This window comes from Corvus moneduloides, chromosome 11 (genome assembly GCF_009650955.1).
Source record: "Corvus moneduloides isolate bCorMon1 chromosome 11, bCorMon1.pri, whole genome shotgun sequence".
NCBI lineage: Eukaryota > Metazoa > Chordata > Aves > Passeriformes > Corvidae > Corvus > Corvus moneduloides.
In genome coordinates this window covers 15,054,142-15,072,827 of record NC_045486.1, presented here as the reverse complement: position 1 = coordinate 15,072,827, position 18,686 = coordinate 15,054,142, and the positions used below count along the sequence as shown (strand labels likewise).

The 18,686-nt window shown below is 38.2% G+C and overlaps 1 protein-coding gene and 1 long non-coding RNA gene across 4 annotated transcripts in view; one reads left to right on the top strand and one right to left on the bottom strand.

The window, feature by feature from the left end:
• Nucleotides 1–8,343: 8,343 nt before the first annotated feature.
• DCP1A (decapping mRNA 1A) overlaps nucleotides 8,344–18,686 on the bottom strand; it is a 32,237-nt gene continuing 21,894 nt past the window's right edge. The window contains exons 7-10 of one of the 2 annotated variants that reach the window (XM_032121083.1): nucleotides 16,743–17,498; nucleotides 15,963–16,028; nucleotides 13,725–13,943; nucleotides 8,344–12,233 (exon numbers count right to left, since the gene is read on the bottom strand). In XM_032121083.1, the coding sequence (XP_031976974.1) occupies nucleotides 12,153–12,233; nucleotides 13,725–13,943; nucleotides 15,963–16,028; nucleotides 16,743–17,498 (1,122 nt within the window). In that variant the 3' untranslated portion in view covers nucleotides 8,344–12,152. The remainder of the gene's footprint in view (nucleotides 12,234–13,724; nucleotides 13,944–15,962; nucleotides 16,029–16,742; nucleotides 17,499–18,686) is intronic. The other variant, XM_032121084.1, reaches the window with a different exon arrangement.
• Nucleotides 10,192–18,686, top strand: part of LOC116449486 — a 58,324-nt gene continuing 49,829 nt past the window's right edge. For both annotated transcript variants that reach the window (XR_004242400.1, XR_004242399.1), the window contains exons 1-2: nucleotides 10,192–10,278; nucleotides 18,258–18,349. This is a non-coding gene — a long non-coding RNA (uncharacterized LOC116449486). The remainder of the gene's footprint in view (nucleotides 10,279–18,257; nucleotides 18,350–18,686) is intronic.

The following is an 18,686-nucleotide window of genomic DNA, read 5'->3' as shown; positions in this document are numbered from 1 at the left end:
TTTGGTCTGCTCCAATCTATATTCGACCTCCAAATAATTGGGTAGGGTAGGCTAACTACCTTTTTTTCTGCAGAACCAGTTACCCAAATCTTTTAATTTCAGTAATACACTTTAAAGGGATATGGACAATAAAATTGGGATATGAAAGAGCCTGATGAGAATCACATAAGCCTCAGTTTAAATTTAGGAACACTGAAGACATGGGCTATAATGCCAAGAGCTTTCAGTGGCCGAGCAAAGGGCCAAGAAATGAGGGCATTAATGCATTTTTTAGGATCATTGTGCAGGTTTCCTCCCAGGGCACAGAAAGACACGCTGTACACCTCATAACCCACCATGTCTAAACAGCAGCTTGGAAATTAAATAACACATGATAGCTAGAAATTAGCTACTTGTGCAGGAAATCATACCAAAGAGAGCCTAGCTGAGGAAACAAAAACAGGACTGCCAGACATGGTGGGGACAACCAACAGCAATTCTCAACAGCAGTTTCCCCACAGTATTCCGGTTAAAATCCACTTTGGCTCAACAGGATATGGACTTCTTTTGTCCTCCTGGAGCTCTGATGCCAAAGGAATATTGTCAGCAGGGGAGTATGAAAGATCTCAAGAGTTACAAGTAGCATCTATGAGAAATACTGATTTTATCTCTTCCTTTGCAGATTTTAAACTATAAAATCTACCCAAACTGTTGGTGAGGTAAGAGTAAATTCAAACCTAAGTTCCCTGTAAAAGATTCTTAACTGAACTTTGCATATGCTACACACCAGCAAATATCTTGCTTGAGATCTGGTTGTGCCGTTGCCTCAAATAGGCCTAAAATCAGACTAATCTTGTAGAGTGAGGGTTACCAACTTCTCTGAGCATGTTGCACAACTTCTCTTCTCCTCTGTCCATCCTTTCCACAACCTGTCAGCCCTTCTCAAGGCAACAGCACACTTGATTCTGTCTGCAGCCATATGGTCAGAAGGTAAGACTAAAGCAGCTTGAGCCACCATTCTGGATCAAATTTCCTGATTGTTCCTTGCTCATTGTGCTCTGGCTTTCTCTGCTGAGCAGTCCCAGAGCTCATGAACTGGATTTCTTTCAAATAAAGATGAAACAGAAGATTCAGTCTGAGAAAGCAGCTAATACATCCCAGCTGCTAATGAGCATTCAGTCCAACAGGACAGACAAGAGCTAGTCTGGAGCAGAATTCAAACTCTCTTGTAGTGCAGATGGGGAGTCCTCAGCACTTTCTCATGTGCTCTGTAGACCTGCTCTACTGGAATCTCCAACCTGCTGATGTAGTTGAAGCCACAGAACCCTTTTAGCAGCACAGCAGCATTTGTTAGCTTGAGCTCTGTACCATGCTCACTGATTTGAGAGCAGTTGTTAAAATACTCGCTGTGCTGGGGAAGGGAATGACAATTTTCTATCACCCCTGCTGTTTAAACACTGTTCTTTAGACAGACATTTGGCTCAACCATCATGTCACTGACATGGAGTTATCCATGTCAGTTGAGTGAGGTTAGGCAGGATAATTTGGTCTTCCCTAATCTGTGGTTTAGAAGAGGTGCATAAAATAAATTCTTCAAATGAGGCCAAGCGTAAGTGAAATCATGTTTATGATGCCAAACTCCACAGTATTTTTTATTGACCAAAGATACATTAAGAAAACATGGTTGTGTACCCAATTTCAGCTGCAGAAAACATTTCAAAAAACTTCCTAAATACATTTGCATCAGAAAACAAAAAGCATGTTTTAGAGATATGGCTATGTCATCTTTCTGGATGGCTGGTAGTATTTACAAACAGGAGAAAAATAACAAAATGGAAGCAGGTATCATGAAAACAACAAAGTAATTTCTACACTAATTTTTTGCTTCTAACAGATGAATTTACTCCCTGTTTTCTGTCTACAGTGTGATTAAGAGGACAGCATTGCCAGGCTCTTACTGTTCTTCTCTGCACAAATCATTGGTAGTGGCAAAGTGAGATGACAGTCAACTGAAATAGAGTTCAGTCACTCCCCTCTCCTTTGTCAATGTCCTTTGTTTCCTCTCACAGTTCTTTTAAACATAAACTGGCCAGATCACAGCCTTGCTTTTGCCTTTGTTGGCCCGGGCTGATTCCATTCTTTGGCTGAAGAATAAGGCCTGTGGTCAAGTCTCTGTGATTACAGTGAAGATATGCTCTTGAATCTGCCTTGGAAGGATGGCTCCCTCAAAAACTGTCTCCCAAGTGTACTGGCACCAGCAATCTTAGCAAGTGCCTTCAACAGTGCTTTCTTGTTTCCCTCCTGTAAGAAAATAAGGGGGGTGATCTGGATCAGTCCAGTATTACTATAGCTCACAACTTCTTTTGTTTCCTCCGTTGTTATCTGAATGGTAAAAAGACTTTAAGATAGACTTAGCTTAGACAATGTCATTGGGAGATCACTGTCCACAACTCCCCCTCCGTTCTCTGAATCCTTGTGCTGCATCACCGAGTGCTTATTGTGGTATTGTGTTGTTAAAACAGCAGCTCAGGCATTCACAGGATGAAATTCCACCTTGTGTCAGTGCCTCCACTTTGATCTACTGAAGAGGCGTGTTTTTTCTGCAACTCTGAGCAAGTGTGCTGGACTGTAAAGCAATAGCTGAAGCCATGGTATACATTGCATACAACAGTCAACATTTCTTCCACATTCCTGGGACTTGCCTCAGAAACCATGTACAATGTGATTAAAACAAGGATGCAAATGTATGGATGAACAGTCTTGCTTCAGAACATACAATCACATCTCGTTAGCTTCACTATTAACTACTAGACTAGACAGCTTATTAAATACATACACAGGATAACTGGATTTTTCCATCCCTGCCTCCATGTTTCAGCGTCAGGGCATTATGTGCAGCAGAAGCATGAAAGCTCAGCTATGACTGACATTTGCTGAGATACTGCAAAAATGCATTGCTGACATAAGTACATGCAACCCTGTTTACCAGAGCAGGAGCTGCATGCACTCAGCACTGCTGGAATTTAGGCCAGTTAGCTACGTGCCCAATTTTGCCTTAAAAACTGTTCTCAAAAGATTGCCAAATCCAAGTCTAGTAAGAGCTCAGCACTACAAAATCCAAACAGTAGTGAGTAAAGAAAATGCGTGGAGGTGTGGGAGGAGACCAACAGGCTGTGCAATTGCAGTTTGAGCACTGTATGGATTCCAAACTGAACTGGAATTGCCAGTCACTGCTCTCCTGGATTGTAACCTTGCTAGTCCTGAACATCTCCATGTAGTGCACAGGGTTTCATTTAATTTGCAGAGTACCTTAACAAAGAGAAGTGGAATTCCACTCTCTGTGGAACTGTGGTGAAATTCCAATCATTGTAGCCTGATGGATGGGAATGCATTACATTGTCAGACCAAATCTGGTGCTGCAAATTTTCCAGAGACTCAGTCCTTACTGTCACATCTTACTCAAAATAAATTCTATTCCTTCATCAGTGCTAGCAAGTGGTTTTAGACAAGCACAAGTGCACACTCAAGTAAACACCCTGTGAAAGAATATTCAGCTGTGAAATAATGATCAGCTCTGCAGTTCCCATTGGACCATGAAAAACACTCTCAACATCCTTTAGTTGCCATAGAACAGCAGTTTGTGGTACAAAGACTACAAACAGCTATAACCAGCAACCTGGAAAATGCAAGGTTCTTGTGCAGCACCTGATCCAGAAACATCCAGATGGGAAATCCATCCACCTTTGAAATCTGTAAGAGCAAGATACAAGAAAATGATACATACAAACAGAATAGATTCATAGTTCAACTCAACTAAAACCTTCTCCTCAGCTGACAAAGTAGTCTGGAAAAGGAAAAATGTGTATGGAAAGCTTCATAACAGAACAGACCATTTTTGAGTTACAGGCAGGCAAGTGTTGGATAAAAATAATTTTAAACCATAGTAATTTTTATATTACCTCTAAATAAAAATATCATCTACTAAAAAAAACCCCAACCCCAAAACAAGAGTTGCAAAGTTCCCAAAATATTATGAAAATTTTATAATACATGAAAAATGTTCACATTAAACCAAATAACTTGAGACAAGTCTTACACAATGAGACTTTTTTATGTCTATCGAACATGTAGCCTGCCAGAGAAAAACCAAAGCATTATATGTCTCACACAGTTAAAATGAACCCACAGTGAGTACGTTTGGGCTGTTTGATGATATTTAGGAAAGCATTTCTGCTAGCAGCGCAAGAAAATTACAGTATTTAAATCAACGTTTGTAATGCTAATATTGCAGTATTTTGGGGTATCTGCACTGGTTTAGTATAACTAGTTAACAATGTTATTTACAAAACTAAATTTATAATCTGACTTTTAACTTGTTGCAATTTCTTCATTTTATGTTAAGATAAATATTAAATACTTATGCAATAGGAGTTTGAGGCATTTGCCTGCATTTATGCTTGAAAGCCTACTGAATACACAGATGTTCCAGAGTTACTTCACCATGTTTGCTTTCTCTATTTGACTCTTGAGTCAAGTTCCATAACACTCTTCAAACAAGCTCAGAAGTTACAAGTCTCTTTAGTCTTTGTTTAAATGAGTATCTGTATTCAAATAACGGAATTTGACAAAAGAATAAAGTTATTGATGATAACTTGTGTGAAGCGAAATCTCCCCAACAGCAACGCTTTCATAGGGTGTGCACGTTTAGAAAGAAGGTGTAAGAAAGCTAAAATGACCAAATAAAGAAGGATTTATTTGTGCTGTAATGCATAGGAGAAAGTGAAAAAAATCATCTTCAGCCTGACCTCTGCAACACAGTGGGCTTTGACTAGAAGACCTTTAAAAGAAGAGCTGCATTAGAAGCCGTTCGAGAAGGAAATCATTCAAGAATGGATGAAATGGACTGATGCCAGAGCATTCTCTCATTATGCAGACCATTATGCACCACCAACACATCCTTCCACATGCAAAAACACAGTGACTTCAGTTAGACATGGAACAGATTGTTGAGATCATCTTCAGTAATAACATTATTTAGCTGCTAATGAATTTAAGGAAAAGAAAAAAGAAAAAATCTCCTATGTCTCTGCAGCACATCACCAGTAATTGCAAGAAATTATATGTACTGCATGAGAACAGGTATAGGAGCAGTAATAAGATGAGGCTTTTTTATCTAAAACAAAGTGTCAGATAAAGCTACATCACAGGCTCAGGCACTACATACTATGAATCTACATTATCTTCACATGTCTGTTATGTTAGCAGTTTCCCTCAGCTATCTTCATATCTGAAGAATATTAATTTACTTTCAAACCCTTATTAAAATTACTGCATGTGTTTCTAACCAAACCTTTGGGTTTTCTGTAAAAGCTTCTGTTGTGGCAGAATTTTCCTATTAAAAACATTGAAAAGTAGAGATCTTTCTTTATAATGGGCACCCTGTGCCTTCCATCCTGAAGATCACACCAGGGCTCATAGTAAACCACAGCAGACTCTGTATACATCCAGATCCTGCAGGCTTTAACTGCACCCTTGTACCTCAATTCTTGTGGGGAGTTTAAGATGACAGAAGCTTCCTTTGCAGCAGTTTTGTTACATGAGAGAACTGTGTCCCCAGAGGACAGAAGCCAATTTGTTTGATGCTTAAAATGTAAACCAGAGCAGGCACTTAGCATCACCCATAAATCTCAAGCCTACATGAGAAAGCTGGATAACCTGCTAGGCCTCTCCCATCCCTCTTCTGAACCACAAGAAGTTCGGGCAGGATGTACAAGTCATATGCTTCCTAAATTAAGACCAACATAGAGTTTTGTATACAGGAGCCAGGCTGGGTGATTTTTGCTCTGTAGATACTCTTGAAAGCTTCTTAACTTATTTATGAGGAAAAAAGAAGTAAAACTTGTGCAATTACATCACATCCCTGCATGTTTCCAAGAAAGGCCTAAGGGCAAGTGCTTTCATTTCAGCCAGTATATAAAGCTTATTTTTTTGTGGTTTTATTTCCCAAGGTTGATTTTGTAAAATGAACCTTCTTGAATTTTAAAGAATGGATTATGGTAGAAATATTTTTAAAGGTCTATTTAAAATAAAAGTCAAAAGGCAACTAGGTACAAGCAGCCTTATTCTATGTAGCAGATTTTAAACTGTAATGGGAGGCCATCAAGTAAAGACTTTTTTCACATTGACTGTGAATCAGTCAGCTCCACTGTGCTGCTTCATTACCAGAGGTTAAAAAACCCCATAGCAGACCTGAAGAATTAGAGCAAGGAAATCATGTCTGCCCAGTCATTTTCTGAACACGCCCTGAAATACTCTGAATTCTTACAGGCAAGCTGCATTTGAGCTTTGAGAACACCTGAAGACATGCAACAGTACAGAAACAAAACTGTAACTTAAATTCTTCTGTGCTTCAGGAAATACCTTCACAGGCCATACTTTTTTCTCTACAACATCCCCTTTCATATTTACATAAACTATTTTGCTATTCCTTCCCTTGCTTTCTTCTCAGGAATCTTCTATTCAGTGGTCCTTTCCCTCTTGTTTTATTGCCAGTGCTCTTTCAAAAATGCAGCAACTGATAAAAATCTCCCTTCACTGCCCTCTTTTCTCAATGCTTTTTGAGCCTGATTAGGAGTGTCTTATGTAAAGGAAGTAAAAATTGTTGCATAACTGACAAGGATGAGCTTTACAGTTCATGGCTATATTTTAAGTTGCAAGTCTATCACAGAAGTTTCATTCTCCTAAATTAGTATAAATCCCCCAATCAAAATCTAGAAGATAGAAAAAAGCTGATTCACACCTGAAGTTGTGTGAAGATAGGTGAAAAAAATCCACTACTGGGCACTGGAAATCTCTTTCAATAACATACATTATAATTTCTAATATTCTGATTAGAAAACTAAACTGAAGAGAAATTTACCTCAGCCATAATAGACTCTTTAGTAACTTGAAGGCAACCTGTTCAAAAATGAAAAAAAGCTGTATGAATGACAGGTGTTAAAGTTAACCCACCTCAGTATCTTCTGTAGTGAGAAGGAAGTGTAGCTGAACCCTTACCAAATGTGAGTCCACTAACTCCAATTAATTTGGCCCATGAACATGAGCTGCAACTTGATATTTCATTCTGCAAGCCTGCAAATAAAATCTGAATTTTAGAGGATGAGCTTTAAGAAGCCTAATGCCTATTGCCTGATCCTATTCAGCACATATCACCATCGTAGCATACATTCAATCCCTGCTCTCATGCACTTTCCAAAAACATGACTGTAGAGCACAAAGGATCAAGAGAGAAAAGGCCAAAAAGACTTTGGTTTGCATAAACTTTTTGTACAGTGCCTGGTTTAGCTGGAGCTACACAAAGAAATTCAGAAGAATTACCTTATTCCCAAACCAAAGGGGAGCACTTCATGTGAATTACAGTGACGAGGAATACCTGGATCCAGAGAAGACAAACAGATTAATGGCACTGAGAATTAAAAAAATATTCTTGATATTGACCAAACAGGCAACACACCTAACACAGAATTTAGATCTAGATTCCAGAATTTAAAATTTGATTCTAAGCTGTTTTCACTTCTTGTTTTTTCAATTACCTTATGGTAAATCCATGACTTCTGTACCTGTTTTGTATGGCAGTCTTCTATTAGAAGAATCTGCTTCTGGACATAGTACAGGAATCAGTCCAACATGAACCATTACAGCAACAAACGCCATTCTCCAGGGGCCTCCCCGGACATTTCATCTGCCCTGCAAGCACCAGCTCCTATGGGTAGTTAGAATGGGAATAAGCATCTTGCTAAGATTAAGGGATTTAGGCATAAGGTTTTGTTTAATTTCAAGATGAATTTCTATGTTTTTCATCCTCATCAGCTTCCCTATTTTACTTTGTGAAATTTGGATCAATCAGTTGCATGATATCAATCAGGTATGGTAGGAGGACAACTGCAAATTCCAATGTCTTGGATCAAAGACCAACACTGGACTGAGAATCAAATGCCATGTCTAGATGGATGAAAGGGGATACCATAAAAAAGTGATACAGAAAGGCACTAAACACAGTTAGAGCTGTACTTACAAGCCAGTGAAATTGCAGCTGCGTTTCTTAATGTGAGAGGAAACGTATCTGTTTATCAAATTCAAAATACAAGGCTGCTGACAGCAGCAGACGACCTTGTAGAGGCTGTTCCCCACTGCCCTTCAAGCAGTCAGGTTGCATTTTCTTAGGGGACAAATGCAATTTTGGTTCTAGCCCCAGAATGGAGTAAGGAATTTGAGTTTCTTCTCTGGAAAATATTAACTCTAAATAAAACCTGAACCTTCCAGTAGGCTAATAGAACTCTAGGAATAAAAGGAAACGTCACAAGGTTTTAGGAGGTGCTGAAACATTTGTTTTGAAGTTTTATTACAAAAATATATTTGCAAACATACAAAATTTTGGATGAAAAAATGCTCATTCTTAAACATTTATGCAATAACTTAATAACTGCAAACATACATAGGTGCTATAAAACCCACACCATACCAAAAACGTTAATGATGCAGTATCTACATTTATTGACTTACAATTACTCCGGTTTCCAGAAGTCTTTCCTGAAGCCCCCCCTTCCCCATGGTCTTCATATTGAAAGAACATGCAAATGGCTACAACTGGTGCATATGCAGAAGTGATAAAACTCAGAAATTACTAAAAGCACATAAGGTACATAAAAAACCCTAACTAACCATATGCCCATACACTGAATCGATAAAAATAAATACACCACCAAATCAGAGGTACTGCAATTTTTCCAACTTGAAGTGAAAGGAAGATATTGCATCTTAACATTTTCATAATATTGCCAGACAAAAATGAGGTGATACATATTGCACACATTCCTCTTGTTAAGATATGCTGTACAAAGCAACCCAAATACCTGGCAAAAAAGGTGGCTGATTTGCTTAGAATACTTTTAAAAACCAAGAAGTCCCAAATAAATGTTTGCTTTCCAAAACATTTCAGAAATTCTATCAGTGACTACATGTGGCATAATGGGTTTCAGAAATAAACCAAAATGAAGCAATTAGAAATGCAAGCAAAAATGATACATCCATCAGTGAGTGTTTAAATATTGAGTATTTATACACAGAATTACACATTTTATATTAAATCAGGATGAATCACTTGAATTTTTTTTATCACTCATTCTGCAAATCTTGTTTAATTTGGAAAGATATTCTGCTTCTAAAGTTAATAGCTATTAGGCACCTTTCATATAAACTTTGCATTGTTCAGTAACAACAGAGAAAGTCTAACTACAAAACTGAGAATTTTGATTTTCTTGAACAATTCAGCAGCTGTAGGTTTTAAAACTGTATTTGATTAGGGAAAAAGTAAAATTCCAAACTCAAACCTAAAGTAACTTTAGTGTGAGCCACAAAAAACAGGCTTAGGTAAGAATTAATTTGGGGAGTGTAGTCTGAACTAATCAGCTTTTGATTCCCAGAAAGAATACATAAAATCCCCATTAAGCCAGTAGTTTAAAACAAAAATCACTTGAAAATGGTCACAATCATTTCCTGTGATGCCTCAAAGTAACTTGCTACACACTGGTTATCCCTACATGCAGATAACACGAAACCAAGCACTTCAACAAGCTGGTAATTTCAAACTTATATAAAAAATTTAAAAAATTAGGGAAAAAAAGTTTTTAAATTCACAGACCACATTAAAAAAAAAAAAAAACCACACCAAATTTTCCACTGTAACTGAGCTTGTGTTTTACAATGAGCTTTTAATTAAGGGAGTTGATTTATTAAAGCCACTCCCCTGGCACTTGTCACACCTCTGCAGTGGGGGCTTCCCGAGTCTGCTGGCCACACACAGAGGTTGGAACAAACACATGCACTTGTTCAAGGTGTGAAGTTTGCCGTGGACACTACAATTTCAACTCTGGTTCTCTGTCAATTAATTCAGAAAGTTTGGGCAGGGAAGTAAACCAACAACCTGTTGCTACCAGGACACTACAAAACCAAAGTGAAGTAAGGGTCTGCCAACTGCTTGCTTCCAGCTGCCCAGGAACCCTCACAAGGATATTCAAAGTATTAGGACTTTTGTATATGGCTGAAGAACTCAAAATACAACTCCTTCCTATCATTTCTACAGATCTTTGGATATGACTGTATTTAGCAAACAGTACCGACGTGCACTATCAACTTCCAACATTTCTATTCTTACAAACTTTTATCAAAACTTTGTTTGAAGAAACCAGAAGCTGTCCACAAGAAGTGAGAAGTTATGGACTCCATCTTTGCTAAATCCAGGTAAGAGCAACCCTCTATTTGGCTTAGACTGTCCATTCTTGTTCAGAGGAACTGCTCACTGGTTTGTCCCTTTCAGTGAAACTTTGCCTAAAAACCCCAACAGAAAATTAGTTAAGACCTTCAATCTAATTTGAGTCTCACTGTTTATGTGCATACACAGTATTGAACTCCAGAATTTATGGAAGAAGCTCCTATCTTCCTTACCAAGTTTGAGTTTGTATTGCTGAATTCAAATGCTACCATTCAATCCAATATAATTCTTGATGAATGCACATTAGCATCTTTCCCTGAATCTTGCACATTTTTCTAACAATATACTATACATTTTAACTGGAAACACTGAACTCAAAGGCTGGAAAGAGCTTTTCAGAAGGCAGCCAGTGCTAAACATAATATATTTTCCACTAAAAAGCTAGGAAAAAACCTAAAATAGATCAAATACATAAAAATGTAAATATTTGTTGTATCTAAAACATCGTGATTTGTGAACAAGTCACAATTAAAGCTCAGTTACTAGTTTCCAATGAAATGGCCATGCACCTTTGACTACGCCAACATTAAGTAATCCTTAGGATATCTATACTTACATATATGTTGTAAGGAGCCAAACAATATTTTTCTTCATATTTCAATAGTGCTAGAGGGAAAAGAATGAAGCAGTGCATCATAACTCACTACAGATTCTCTCTTTACTCAATAACCCAACAGTTTTCTACTGAAAAAGCATCCTTTAAAAGTACTATTGCTGGAGAAGGTTGGGACCTGAAGTCAAGATTAGTTACCTTTGCATGCCTTTAAGAAATAAATACAACCCATGGGTAAACCAACACAGCAGCATAAGAAAGTATAATTAAAAATTTTCTGATTTCAAATGGGAAGGTACCCAGTTAAATTCTTAGTGAATAGTGACTTACTAAATCACATATACAAAGCAGTAACATTTTAATTAGATAAACTTCAGACTATGAAGTGTGCACTAATAATTTGAGGAGAGGGCAACAGAAAAAAAGCATGCATTTGTTTCCCATCTGCATAATTTTCAACACTGCAGTTCCAACACAACTGAGGAATGAAAGCCAACTATGATGTGGTCCATCCTTAAGCTAAAAGGGAACAAAATGTTTAAATTTTATCAAACACTGCTGAACAGGAAGAGAGTCTTCCAGTGGTGGTCTCCTAACTATGATACAATCACTGAAGATTTTGCATATTTCAAATTTTGCCTTTTTAGAGAAAATGGCCTTACTCACTTGGGTGTTTTATGTCAGTAACGCAGAAACAAATAAGATCAATGAAATATTGAAAAGATAAATTTACCCACATTACCTAAAGACTGCTAATGTACTGAGCAAATCACTTTTTTAGACTTTTGTTAAAGATTTAGCTCCAATGGCCTGGCTTCCAGACCCTTTCTTTCCCCACACCTGCCAGCTTTGTGCATTGTCTTCTCATTTTCCTTAGTCCTTCAAACTGGAACTAGGTTCCCACAACTGAATTTTGTTCAGGTACGCTGTAGTGTACTATACTGTGCATTTGCTGGTTGAAATAGTTTTGAGTCTGTAACCCTTGAACAGTGAATACAGCCAGGAATGAGAGCCAGAGCAAACATTTGCACATTCACTTAATGCTAATGAGAGCTCAGATGCAACTTAAGTCCCCTCCCCAATAAAAAAAAGGTTTGCTGGTGATGATCACAGTGAAAACCTAGATCATTCTGAGAACATTACTTTCATAAGTATTTAAGGAATAATCTTTCCTAACAGGTTCAAATTCAAGACATTGAAAACTAAATATTCTTTTACAAAAATATTAGTTTTATAGATGAGGCATAATTGTTTCTAAAATCAACATATTTTAAGTAAATTCAGCTTCAATTATAGCTTGATGTTGTCTGTACTCTTGGTTAGGATTTGCAAGTAGACTTCATGGATAGTGCTGAGAAAACGGGAATCATTCTGCAGGAAAAACAGAAACACATTAGAAACATTAGTAAAAAGAGGCAAGAAGAGTTCAATTTAATGCCACTTAAGTTGTCATAAGGATTCCTTCCAGCTGATAAGGGAACGAGCTGTGTGCCTGCACAAAAGGTGCTTTTGGAACACACATGGGCTGTGACCCATGAAGCTGGTCAGGAGCTAAAGGGATCACCAGGCACTCTGGATACTCAAACAAACAGACAGGGGTCACTGTGTCAGCCTGGCCACATTTTGCTTCCCTCCAGAGTCCAAACCATAGTCTTAGGCACAAAGAATCCCATCCTATGTACAGTTTCCCAAATCAAGTCTGCCTGAGTGTCAGATGTGATGTTTGTCAGGCAGAACAGCCTGAATGGGATTGCAGTGTGCTCTACAAGAATTCTAATGTCAAAGCATGACTGGGAAGTGGATTGGTTTAATCTATGGACAATATTTACAGATATTTCTCGAGCCTAATTCCTTCAAATGACAAGTTTACAAAACTGGTATCTAATCAGTTAGCTTGAGGGTGTCATACTCTCTTTACAAGATCTGAAAGCAGTTGCTATCCTCCTTAGAGTGCTGTTTGAGTACTCCCATGCTGTAGAATATGCCTATTTTTGTCTTCATTCACCTCTCTCTCTGTAAAGACTGGAGACAAATATCCTTGTCAGCTCTCTAAAATCACCACTCAAGAATATTGGCAGGTGAGCTCAATTCCAAGATTAGTTTAAATCTTTAATTAGAAAACCCATACACACCAATAGAAGAAAAGGTTATGTAAAATGGAACAGATAAATCAGGCAACCTAATAATGGGATCTGGTAATGCCTTTTTTGGTCACTGGGAAGATACTGTTATTTTTAGACTTGCATTTTGGGTATAAGCTCTACTAAAACCAGCACGGAGCGAGCAAGAGAATCCTGAGCTAAGGAAGAACTGTTCGTCATTCATGGCAACTTCACCATGACATTAGAGGTCAAAATCATCTCAATGCACAGCTTGTCCCAACATCACAGATTTAATTCAACAGAACTTTTTAGTTCCTGAAAATAGCAGAGCTAAAACTTTGCAATTTCCATCTCAAAGAAACACACTGAAAGTAAAGATGATGAAAGGTTCTAGGGAACGGAAAACAGGAAAGCTTTCCTTGGGGAAGTGGAACACTTAAAAAGACAACAAAATCAACTCCCCCCTCATAGCAGTTTCTACTAAGTGCAAGTTACTTCTCACTTGTCTACAAATTCATATGGACGTGAAAGGACACATCCCAGGTACTCTGTTCTTCTAAGTCCTCCACATCTCAATCAAAAGGAGCAAGCTGTGCCATACTCTGTGTACAGTGTGGAGTAATCTGCCCCTTCCAACAGAACAGAACATCTTTTGTAATCTTTCAGGGCAAAAGGAGTTATAGGGGTACAGAATTTGTCACTTCTGCCTTATGTGCTTGGAACCCCATCCCTCAGAAACTGAGCTCTGTATAGACACTACCTTTATTAGATGTATCAGTGCTTCTTGAAGCTGGGACCTGCTGAGAACAGTAGGAGGTGTAGTCTGAATTTCTGTTGTTCCAAGTGTTAAAGGCGAAGAAGAACTGGCTTTATTCTCCACTTCAGTAGCTTTTGTAGCTGATTGCTGAAACACACTTGGAGACAAGAGCACTGAAGGCGTTACTGTCGTCGTGGCTGTAACAAACTGTGGAGCTGCAACCTGTAGAAGAACAGAAAATTAATAAGCACTGTGTTCAGTAAGAATGAATGATGCTCTAAAGGCTGGAGAGATGAGCATAAAGAAAATGAAATAAATTGTAGCCAAAATTATTCAGTCAGATGTTGAAGAATAGTTGCTCTTAATGAAGAAATATCTACCTATGAAGATTAGTATCAACAGTACTCATTTTCAAAGCTGAAGAAGGTAGCAGCCTTGAACATTCTTGTATGCAGACTCCTTCCTACTCATGTGGTTTCTACCTTCCAGAATTTCTGGAACGTAACACATACAACAAAAGTCGAGATTTTCACTTAAGTAATCAAAAGAGCCTATGGCTGTTTTGCAAATTATTATTTTTCTTAGGAATTTTCAGAAAGACCAGTCCTGCTTCCTGCAGCCCCACTTCTATGGTATCCCACAAACACTTTACTTCAAATTTTAAGTGCATCTCCAACATATTTAAAGAGACTGCTGAATAACAATTAAAACATTGGAGTACACTGAAATATTCTGTTTTCCCTTGGGGGGATGTGGGATGGAAATATTTTGAGGACCATCTTCCCACCTCATCATTCCACAGTTCTGTCTCCATTTCATTACAAAAATCCACATACAGCCTTAACCACTTTTCCTTTTAAACATAAATTGCACATTTATAAGGCTACTACATTTGCATCAACTGGACACAAATAAGCATCCGCTTTGAGTTAACTCTGGCATGTCCTGATAACTGCAATCGTTACTCAGGATGATAATCTATGTCTTGCTCAGGCTCCCAGGATGACCAACATGGTGAAAAAAAAAGAAACAAGCCAATCTCACTCCAAAGAAAAGCAACACTAAATGTGATATGTAAAGATGTTTGATATGTCAGCAGAAAGAGTTCCCCTTGGATAACCAAGGATCTTCAGAGGAAAAAGCCCTCCGAAGCCATCTGAAGTTAATGTGTGTATAAAACATCAACAACAGCAGAACTAACAAATTGATTTTCTTGTAGTCAAAACTGTGAAGACTCACAGCGTGGGATTTCAGCTGAAGACAATGTGTTTAAACTGACAGTTTACTATACAACATGCACATGTTTCTTGAAATTCCCAAATCCATATAAAATGCTTTTAATTAGGTAATTGTTTACTAACTGGGTCATGAACAGACTGTAGAGCTTATCTTATAGCAGGCCAGTAGCTAAAACAGCATTTTACTTCAAGTAGGGTCATTTTTTTGCCTTCACAATCAGATCTGGGCATGCTACTAAAACTGCTTTCATGGAGAGCAAGTTTGACAAGAATGAGGCAAGAGATCTGAAAAAGGAGTGGGTGCATAAGGGAAAAGTAGAATTAAAATACAGATGGTGTCCTAAAATGAATACATAACAAAAAGATAATTAAAACATTCTTGAACACTTTACTGTTACCAGTTATTTTGTAACTGCAACTTGAAACTTAAAATCGACATTATTTTAAACTGTTACCCGAGGCAGTTCTAAGAACTTAAAATTGTTTTTAGATTGCTAAAACTTGCTATTACAAGTTTTGCAATAACAAGTGTTATTTTTTTTTTCTTTAATCTTCCAATTTTTTCTGCTTTGTATCTTTTAATACAATACAAGGTATCTCAGGAAAACAGAGACAGTAAGGCAAGGATTGCATTTTAAGCCTCTGGGGTGCTTAAGGTTGGGCCAAGGCTAATAGCCCTACTACAGTATTATGGCATTAATACTCCCTGCTTGCAACATTAAAAAAACTCCAACAGTTCAAATGGTGCAAACTCAGTGCAAGGCTGTGAATCCAAAAATGTGTTTTCATTTCTGCATTAGAACCAACAAAAAGAGGGACTATACAAGAGCACCACATTGACAGGAGCTCCCCCTTCCTCCAGTACAGTTCTGTTTCACAAGAACTCTTTACATATGGTCAGTGGGCAGTGACTGTTTGAGATATCAACTGTGTACTGCAGCTGGTTTTTTTCCCCTTTCTAAGTAAACCAACGAACAATTAGCAGAGGTACTTATCCACTTACTTGACTTGCTTTAGACAAAGTTTTTGGCTGTGGAAATACTTCTGATTCCTTGTTTTGTTGTACAGTCTGAGTTAAAGAAAAAAAAAAAAGCAAAATTCACAAGTTACCATCCACAGCTCCATTTCCAGAGGTGGTTCTCTGTTTTTAAGAAAGCCACAAAAATGCAAATTTCAGCAGATTTTAGACACAATTAAATCAATTTTGTAAAACTGATATAATTAATGGGAAGCTGGAAAAAGAGGAAAAATCTGAATTTAAGTTTTATGCTTTCAATATTATGGCAAACCTATAAAGCCACATCTCTATGCACCCTACAGGTACCCCCAGAAGTGGGTCAAAATTGAAGGAGTACAAAACACTCAAAACAAAATAATCAGAAAAAGGAAATTGTTAACTGTACATTGTCAAATAAGGAACAGGCTAGACTTCCACCACATCAACTCTCATCACACTGCTCAGCCTGTAACCTTCTGTCCCTTCTCAGATCCCCAGCTCTGAGCAGTGCTTTTCTGACACGAGTACAGATGAAATCTTTAGTACGTTTTCACCCACTAACAGCACCACTTTGAAAAACCTCCTGCTCTACAGACAGGTCTGTCACTGACAGCTGATGCTAATGACACAAAACTAATGGAATTGGATTTCTAACCTAGCCATTCAATCAATATCACACAGTGGAAGTCCTTCATTATCTTCAAACAGCTAATATATAACAGCACGTTTTTCAAGGGAAAATACATGTACTCTAAAGCTTCACGGATATCAAAGCCCACAGAATACCTGAAGGGGAGAGATTATCTTGCTGTTCAAGGCTGATGGCTTACTGTGAGATTCTTTGAAGCTTTCTGGTGTTGCAAGTTGCCCAACTGAGGCAGAGATGTTTGGTGTTAAGGGAATCTTAGCGAGAGACTGCTGTTGTGTTTGGTCATGCTGTGGGGTCAACCTGAGTTTCTGGAGAAGATCAACACTTGTATGAGATGCATTTGAGACAGTCCCTGTGTTGGCTGTTGTCAAGGGTGCTATGAGCTGGCTTTGGCCAGCCATTAGATTCTGTGGAGTGTGGTTCACTTCAGATGGCGGCTGATTCACCAGTGGGGATATGGGCTTGGCAGCTTGCTGCATAACTTGCATTATACTGTTGCTTTGTTTGAGGCCAGGAAGCATCTGAGCAGGGGTAGCTTCCATTGTCGAGGCTGAATTAAGAACAGGGCTTAAACGGACTGAATAGCTTGAAACATTTTTCATATCAGGCTGGGAAACTGAAGCTGGAGGTATTATCATAGGTGTTAAACAGTCCTGCTGATTGGCACTGGTTTTAACGCTCGGACTTTCAGATTTCCCCAGGGATTGTTGCATTACTGGTGACTGGTCAAAGGAAAAAGGCAAAAGCAAACTGTGCTGCTCTCTGGCAGGTGTGTCTGTCTGCAGCTTCTCCATTCTCTCTGGATTGGGATATGGAGCTGCAGGCTGTTCCTTTTGTACAGAGGTTCCAAACAGTTCCTCCAAAGTCAGGTGCTTCTGCCTTGACTGAAATGGCTAAAAAGAAGGGAGAAGGAAGTTTTCAGTTTAGAACTAGACATAGCACTGTGCAGATCACACAGTCTATTACAAATTCAAGGAAACTATGAGACACAACTAGGTCAAATGCATATAAAATACAGTTTGTATATTAAGGGTGCCCTATTCACAGGAATTTTGAAATTTATTTAATGAAGAGGAACATCCTGGCTATGTATGGTTTTTCTTTACATCCATCTCAGGACAGTCTGTGCACTAGTAGTCAGGATGGGGGAAGGCTATGGACTGAGTCAGGAACATGGCACCTGCCATCATCCATCAGCCCTAATGGCACAAGGCACTTTAGGGAAGTGGGGGAAAAAACATACACATGAAACAGTATTTACAGAGTTGGAAATAATTAAATGGCCTGAAAGATGGGAAAGGAACATAGAAACCAGAAGCTGCACAACCGAACTAGCAATACAGGCATAGACAGTTTTCCTTGCCCTTTTCATTAACAGTGCAGATATTACATATAAACCTAAACACATGTATATTTATATCCTTGAAAAGTGTGTATATATACACAGTTACATCTACCAGTCCTTTAGTCTCTCCCAAAAATACACATCTAGCCTACATCACTGACATTGTATGAAAAATATGGTTTTAAGGATATAATCTTTTAATATTTGCTGAAAATATTTAAAAATGTTTTTCACTGAAGAGAAAAGAAACAGCTATTAACACCAGTAATCGCAAAATTTTCTTTTTTTTTTTTTTGACGTTGCACAGGACCAGAAGTTATGTAAAACAGCTGGACTGAATTACAACATTCTGTTCAGAAGACTGAATGGCCTGCAGCACAATTCCAGTGTATTCTAATGGTATGTCTAAACAAAGATGCTACTTCACAATGACAACTACTGTACCATGACATTGCTCTGCTGGCTCTGATTTCCCTAGCACAAAGAACAGCAGCCAAGACACAGCAGCACAGGTGCCACACAAATAGCCCAACAAAAAACCTTGAGCTTGAAGTCACACTGTCTTTTGCCCAGGTCACTCATCTCTACTGTTATTCATTCTCTAATGTTATTCAATTTTAGCTAGTTAAAGTCTGGCACCCTTTCATTTTGGGGCTTGGACATTCTATGGTTTATAAACCTTATTAATTATCTTAAGAATATTTTCCTAGAAAGTTGTTCTTTTTTCCACTGATCT